Raw genomic sequence first — 8,056 nt, 5'->3', positions numbered from 1 at the left:
TGAGTTGTTTTTTCTAAATTAAAACCTCAGTATTCAGATTAAATTGCCGTGTTGGCACTTTGCGATAAATAAGTGGGTTTTAGGTTGCAGTTTGGCCACTCCGTCTCTAAAAGGTTCTCCATCAGTGGACTAGACTCTAGACTTTCTTCTGTTCACAATGTATTTGTTTCATTTAAAAAAAAATCTTTGTCATACAGCTTAATAAGTCTCTAATAGCTTGGTGACTAATTCTTCTCTTTTCTTTTCCAATGGAATAGCTAGCGGAACGATTAAAGTACTCTGACCCACGACTCCTGGAGAAGGCAGAGTATGAGATGGATTTGGAACCATATTGGTTCATTGAACTCAGAGCCCATTATCAACAGTGGGAGGTAAGAATTATGGGATGGTGTGCCTTTGCAGATGGATTGAGTTGTGATTTTGTGATTCTGGCCACTCAGATTGAATTAAATGATGCAACATCAACATGTTATAATAATAATAATAAAGTTGGAAGGGACCTTGGAGGTCATCGAGTCCAATCCCCTGCTCAAGCAGGAAACCCTATACCATTTTGGGCAAATGGCTGTCCAGTCTCTTCTTAAAAACTTCCAGTGTTGGAGCATTCACCGCTTCTGGAGGCAGGTTGTTCCATTGGTTAATTGTTCTAACTGTCAGGAAGTTTCTCCTTAGTTCTAGGTTGCTTCTCTCCTTGATCAGTTTCCATCCGTTGCTTCTTGTTTATAGATACCTCAAGGCAGTGAACTCAAGGCATTTAATATTCTTTCCTTGCCCTATTTTCTCCACAAAAATAACCCTGGGAGGTGGGTCAGGCTGAGAGAGTGTGACTGGCCCAAAGTCACTCAGTTGGCTCTCCTGGTTACAGAGACCATTTGATGGTCAGGGAAAAGTATTTTTATTTTTTCAAACATAGGCATGAAAGTCAAGATCTGGGTCTACCAAATATCTGACTTTATAGGTTTTCTGTTTTCTATTTAATTGTCATTTATTGAATGTATTACTTTTAAACTGAGTTGGAGTTCAGTATTCTGGGGCAGGCAGACTTAAAATTTAGGGTATTTTTTAAAAATTGAATCTACATACTACAATACCTAGCTGACTGACAGATTAAAAAAAAAGCAAAGTGGGACCAGACCTAATTAATACTTTGATGGGAGCCAGCCAGAAAGTCTCAGGACTATAGGTTAGAGATGATAGTCAAAGTGGCAAACTGCTTTTGTATTGTTGCCCAAAAAAGCCTCATGGATGGGTCCATTTGGTCACCAGGAATCTAGTTCAACTCAAAGAACTGACTGATGCTTTTTCAACATTTGTAAGGACTGAAGCTGAGGAGGTGGGAATTTACTGATTCTCAGGCCAGTCAGAACTGTCATGTAAGCATTGAATACATATCCTTCATTCTCAAGGCTAGGAAGAGGATGACAAAACTTCCACTGACTTAAAAAGGCAGGAGAAAAAGATCTAAAATTTAAACCCTGGAATAGATACACACTAGTTAGATACATAGAAACACACACACACACAGGCAAACCAAGCCTGATCAATTTCTGTATTCTAACTTGACTACAATAATTTATCTAGCCACGTTTTATCTATGAAACTTATTCTGTAAATAACTTCCTACTCCTGAATATGGGGTTAGATTTCTGGTGAGCTAAGATTTATTGCCATGCCTGGTGTGAAATTTAACTATCTATAAGCTTCTCCAACTGAAGCCAATTATTTTGATAGTGGTTCAGATTGGCATCTACATATATTTTATGTTCACTACAATGGAGCTCTATAGTGAAATGTAATCCTATGCAGTGAATAGGGGAAGGAGGAGTCAATTCTTTATACAGTATTTGTGGTAAGGAAGAACCTGTCCCAAGAAAAAAGCAGGCAGAGTTAGTTGGGGAGAGAAGCAATTCATATATTTATTTAAATATAAATCAGCTAAAGAATTGTTTAACTAAAAGTCTCAGGGTTTTAAAATATGAAAAGAAAAATAGGAGTTGGAACTCTTAACCATTCTGCAGTGTTAACAGGCTGCATAAGTAGCACTTCAGTCATGTGAAGTCCTATAATTTGCAGATGGATTTGATTTTAATAGCACTGCTTGGAAACAGGTTCCACAATGGCCATCAACCAGAATGCAAGAGAAGGGTAAAATTAGACGTGCACTATCATTTATGGTATGGAGGCTAAGATGGTGCAGATTGTTAAATGTCTGACCTTTTCTGCTGCCACTGGTTAAGGGGATTAGTTTCTCTTGAGAAAATTTGATGAACTTTGGGTGCCCAAGAAATCCACAAGACAGATTGTGCAGTGGTGGGATTCAAAAATGTGAACACCGGTTCTCTGTGTGGATGCTGCTGTTTTTATTTTAATAAGGGGTATACAAATTGAAGAAGCTTGGAGCTTTTTAAAAGCAAGATTATTAAAGAGGCTGGTAGAAGTTTGCTAAAAAGCATAGCCATCCAAACAAATCTACAAAGGATGGGTGCAAAATTTTTTGCCAGGTCTGATAGCAATTTTTTCTGGTCCCAAGACTACTGCAGCCAAACTATTCATATCTTATTTTTTAATAAAAGGGTTTGGAAAGGGAGTTCTGGAGAGGTTTAAAACTGATTTTAGGGGTTCATTCCTTAAACTCTCTCTTCCCAAACTTTCATAATCAATCCTGGAGCAAATCACCTTTATAGTATGTCATAAGGCTTGATGCATCCCTAAAAGTTGCCCATTCTTGTTACAGAGGACATTGCCCACTCTTTGTCCAATCCTGTTACAGAAGGAAAGCAGACAAAAAGTTTGGTTCAACAAACTTTATTCCCCAGTCACAAGAACATACAGTAATTTAACTGAAGGACTTTAAAAGTACTTTTGTGGGAAGGGACATGTACATGGGTCATTTAGAATGTCACGCTAAAATTGCTGAATGTTACAGATATAAATAAAGAGGCCACAGCTGCATTCTAAAGTGAGAATACATGCAATACATAATGAGGATTTTTTTGGGGGGGGAGAACCAGTTGCAAGCTTGATGATTCTGCCAAATCATGAGAAGTGTCTTGGAGACCAACAGCTGTGCTGTTGGGTTTAAAGCTGATATAAAAACTAAAGAAAATGGATTTTCAGAAGTTGTCTAAAAAAGCTTCCAGAGTGCGCATTGTCTCCAACTGACTACAACAACTTTGGCAGCAAGAAATTAGGCTGCCTAGGAGTATTTTATAGATACTACTCAGCACAGAGGCAAAGAAAGTAAATGGGCAAAGAAGCATCTGTTGAAATAATATGTTTATGAGAAAAAACAACATAGAGTCTTGCAAGGAAAAAGAAACCATAAAGATTCTTTCAATAAACTACAGCTTAAAGAAAGAATTTTTGCCTAGGCAGTTCAGCTGGCCAGAATATCAAACCCGTTACTGTCAAAATAAAAGCAGAATTGGAAAAGAGGGCTCAGTATGTAGTAACTAAATGATTGTAGCAAACTAATGCATGCCAAGAAGATGTGCATGTACTTACAACTTTAAAAAACTGTACAAAGTCATGAAAAGAGAGAAACATATTCTTGTCAATAGAAGCAGCATTCTTCAATGATTTGCAAAAGCCTGCCGGTAGATTAGGCTCATCTTAGGCTGACTTATATCATTTGGTAGAATTTTCTTTAAAAGACAAACAGGAATTTTTAGGTCTCTTGGGTTGTTACAATGGAAAACATCTATATCATTTGAAAGATATTTTGATTTTCAGGAAAGGCAAAGGAAAGGCAACTTAGTCTAAAGCCTAAGTCAATGGAGTTGACTGAGATTGCCCAAAGTTTTAGGTCCTGTAAAAGCTGTAACTTTCAAATAGAACAAGCATAATATAAATTCCTCTGATGCTTGGAAGAGTTTACATACTTGGGATATTGCAGAAATGAATATAAAATGAGCCCACATCCAAATAAAGTGGAAGCTATTTTAAGAATAAACTCCTCTACTACCTTTAATTGAAGTAGGGAGATTCAGGGCATGGTGCAATATTTTGAAAGATTTCTACTTTTAACTGAAGACTTTACCAAGCTAACTTTAAATATACTGCTCAAAATATATCATTTGATGGTGGGGACAGATGCAAGATAAAGCTTTTAGAAGTGTCAGCAGCCCTGTTATTGGTATTCTACAATGTCAACCAGCATCCTATTATTATAATTCCCAACAATAGCAGCTATGAAATAGGAGGAGGAATGCTCCAAAAACTTAAAGGGGAGCTGAAGTCAATAACCTTTTCTAAAACATTTACATATCCAGAAACACAATATGCCCAAATTGAAGGCAATGTTTCATGGGGGCGTGGAATCCTTAGAGCTATATGCAGACTAAAAGGAATTGGTTTTCCATGATAAGTTGCAGTTATTTAAATTGGTTTGGATACCAATGAGAGACCAGAGTCTTGTCCTTGAAATATTGTAACCCTCATACTGAATATATAGCGGCATGTATTTTATCTTGGCATCTGCTAAAATTTGTAATCCAGATTTACTGAAACTTTCAGAAGAAATGGATGGTTGCTTTTATATTCTTTTATTTGTTAATGTATCTGGATCAGCGATTGCAGTAAAGAATGTAGATATGTATGTATGCTTCTGTGCATGCAGTGTTTTGAATTGTTTGGAGAAATGTAACTGCACATAATAAGAGCTGCCACTGTTTATAAACTGAGTGGGGAAAAAGTGGTCCAAGTGGCAAAATGAATTTCTAATAGACACATACATACAGACCATATTGTACATATAATATATAATAAAAGTAGTCCTAACCTATATGACATTGGGTTCCCAGGATCTCAAATGTATATCAAATTAGATGACCAGAACAGAAGGTCAGATCAAGCCATGCAGGAAACAAAGTCCTATGTCTCAATTTCATTAATTAATTAATTAATTAATTAATTAATTAATTAATTCATTCATTCATTCATAAGATTTATAAACTGCTTTGCTCCAGAGGGGGTAGGTGGAGTGACATCAGATTAATTTTAAAAAGCAGCAATCTTTTTATTTTCAGGAATTTCCAGAAACATGGTCAAACTGGATAAGTTTGTCAGCAGCCACAAATGCAGAATTTGAACTAATATCAAAGGATGTCAATGTTCAACCTTTATCATCAGTTTCAGGTTCCTTGTCTTCAAATAGGAAACCCAGGACTGTAGAGGCAAAGTGATTCAAAAGCCAATACAAGTAGAAACTGCTTTGTATAGCTAGAAATAGCAACCTTGTATGGAGTAGACTAGGGGTCTTCAAACTTGGCCCTTGTATGACTTGTGGACTTCAACTCCTAGAATTCCTCAGCCAGGCACACTGGCTGAGGAATTCTGGGAGTTGAAGTCCACAAGTCATACAAGGGCCAAGTTTGAAGACCCCTGGAGTAGACTAATCCCCATATAGGGGGTAGAATAATCCCCAGGTACTATTTAGTGCTCTGTTTCCTACCTCAGAGGTAGGAAATTGAAATTATTAGCATTGTGTATCTAATTCCTTGGGCAGTGTATTTTATTTCCCAATGACTTATTCTTTATATTTTCTTTGCATTTAATGTTTTAAACAGTATTAGCCACTGTGAGTTGTTTGGCAAGCAGGCAGCTATATCCCTGGAATGAATAAGTAACTAAATAAACAAATAGATAAAGATGTTATTCTGACTTGTTGAAATTGAGGGTTTTATACTGGGAGTTTCTGTTTTGCCCTTTCTTACCTGTGCCCCAGAGCTTACACCATTATCAGGATTTGGATTTTATGTGTGTTTTCTCTCATATCTAATTTAAGGATCAAAGAGGGTTTCCCAACACTACATCCACCCAGCTAGAGGTTTGCAGAGGCAATGGATCAATATCAGGTAAAAGAATGAAAGAACAAATTGTGGCAGATGTACCCAGAAGGTGTATTCTTTCAAACTCTTTCAAGTTTGATTTGAAAACTGAGTTGGTTTCAAGTATACATGTCACTTGGAAAAAGGGATTTAGATCGAAAGTCTGCAGTTGTAATTGCATATGTATTTGTTTAGGAATGTATCTTATTGAATCAGTAAGCATCTCTCTTATTGAGAGATGGAAGGAAACACAATGAAATTCATAAGACTATACTTTTCTCCTCTTTAGTCATACTGTGACCCCTATAAAGCCTTCTAAAAACAATAACTTTTAGCCATGGCTTTTTGGGGGGGTCAGGGGAGATGAGGAGAATTGTGGCCCAATGCATGACAGTATAAAGAAGGTTGCTTCTAAAAAGAATGAATCTGCTTTTTGGAATCTAATTCTGTTCTTCCTCTCTTTTCTACAACTCTTTCAGAGAGCCGTTTGCTTTTTTTTAAGTACATCCATCAGTTTTGCATAGTGGCACTATATCTGAGAATTATTGGTGGAAGAGATAATCCTATTTGCAGTCTGATTTTAGACATGCTTTCTAGAAATTTCAGCAGTTAGGGTTACAAATTATAGTTACAAGGCCAATCTTCTTTTAAATTAACCCATTTAAGAATGTCATTTTTTAACCTTAATAAGACCATTAGTTCCTCGCCTCTTTTCCTGATCTATCAATTGGGAATAATACTAATATTCAGACTTGGATTATCAGGTTTAGCTCCTCATTTTGAATCTGAACAAGCTGAGGTATGCTGGGAGAATCTACAGCATCAGCCTTATACACACCTGTCACCTGTTAATTCAACTGGGCACCAACCAGATGTGGATCAACAGCTGCATATCTGTTCTGGACATGGATATCCTTCAGAGAGGACACCTGCTAGTTTAGAGGCTTGTTTAGCAGAAAATGACCACAGTTCCACTTTGTCTTCAAGAGGCCTTTCAAATGATCCTTCCTCACATCTGAAACAACCATCAGGTAAAGATGGGTGCTTCTGCAGTAGTTATCCATGATGTTCTGTGAGTTGAATTTAATTGTAAAGAACAATAGGCCACCCTTACTGTTTATTCCTATTGCACTTTATTCTCCTCTAGTGGAGTGCAAGGACATTGGGGGCAGAGAGTGAAGAAACTACTGAAGGAAACAAATATATTTAATCTAGAAAAATACAGTATATCAAAATAAAGTCTATATCTATCTGTCTGTCTGTCTGTCTGTCTGTCTGTCTGTCTATTTAGTAGTGGAGTATATACTACTTAAGGAAGGCACAAAAGAAGAGGAATAATTGTTCATTCAAGAGTAGAACACAAGACAACCAAAGAATTTTAAATAGAATTTCAGGTTTAAGTACATTTGATAAACCACGATATTCTCCCTTTCCTGACTGTAATGATCTAAAAATAATTAAATTAGACAAGTGAAATTCTACACTTAAAACGCAATTCAGATAACTAATTTCAGGCCTACAGTATCTCTTTTGGCAAATATTGTTGTTGTTTTTTTATTATTATTATTTTTCTTTTTTTTTTTCTTTTAAAATTTTTTATTATTTTCAAATATAACAAAATATAAACATAAACTTGATGCATATGAATACAGGATATCAGTACACAAAAGAAAAGATACTTTACGGATAGTCCCGGCTGCCCCCTCTCTGCTTCCCCCTCTTTCACCTACCACCTTCCTCCCACTAACTCTCAACCACTCCACCTTCCTCCCCACCCCCTACTTCCCAACCTCTTTCTCAAGCACCAGCCGGAAGCAGTTTGGGGTAACAGCCAGGATTGTCCTCATAAATATACTTCCAAAATAATTAATAAACACATCAAATCTTATATATTTTTATCCTTTTCCCCCCTCCCCCCCCGGACTTCCCAGAGCTAAACCCAGGAATAATTACAAAATAATTTTAATCTATCCAAAGCCATCCACTCATACAATAAACAAATATAAACTTACTATAACTCTAAAATGCAATAATAAACTTATAAAAATTAAATAATTAATCAAAAGCAAGATGATAGTTTCTCAATTCATATTTTTTCTGAATATAATCTATCCATCTTCTCCATATCAGGATAAATGTCTCTTGTGAGTGATCCTTCAGGTATGCGGATATTTTAGCCATTTCTGCAAAATATGAGACTTTCTGTCTCCAATCATCCATAGTTGGAA

General features: G+C 36.4%; 1 protein-coding gene across 1 annotated transcript in view; it reads left to right on the top strand.

Annotated features, from left to right (window-relative positions):
• Positions 1 to 8,056, top strand: part of LOC114922269 (protein transport protein Sec16B-like) — a 78,816-nt gene that overhangs the window by 45,930 nt on the left and 24,830 nt on the right. The window contains exons 16-18 of the mRNA XM_029283196.1: positions 258 to 371; positions 5,786 to 5,855; positions 6,593 to 6,859. Coding sequence (XP_029139029.1) covers positions 258 to 371; positions 5,786 to 5,855; positions 6,593 to 6,859 — 451 coding nt within the window. The remainder of the gene's footprint in view (positions 1 to 257; positions 372 to 5,785; positions 5,856 to 6,592; positions 6,860 to 8,056) is intronic.

This window comes from Protobothrops mucrosquamatus, unplaced genomic scaffold (assembly GCF_001527695.2).
Source record: "Protobothrops mucrosquamatus isolate PMUCROS unplaced genomic scaffold, P.Mucros_1.0 scaffold35, whole genome shotgun sequence".
NCBI lineage: Eukaryota > Metazoa > Chordata > Lepidosauria > Squamata > Viperidae > Protobothrops > Protobothrops mucrosquamatus.
The sequence above is the reverse complement of the archived record's forward strand: the minus strand, read 5'-3'. Positions and strand labels throughout refer to the sequence as shown.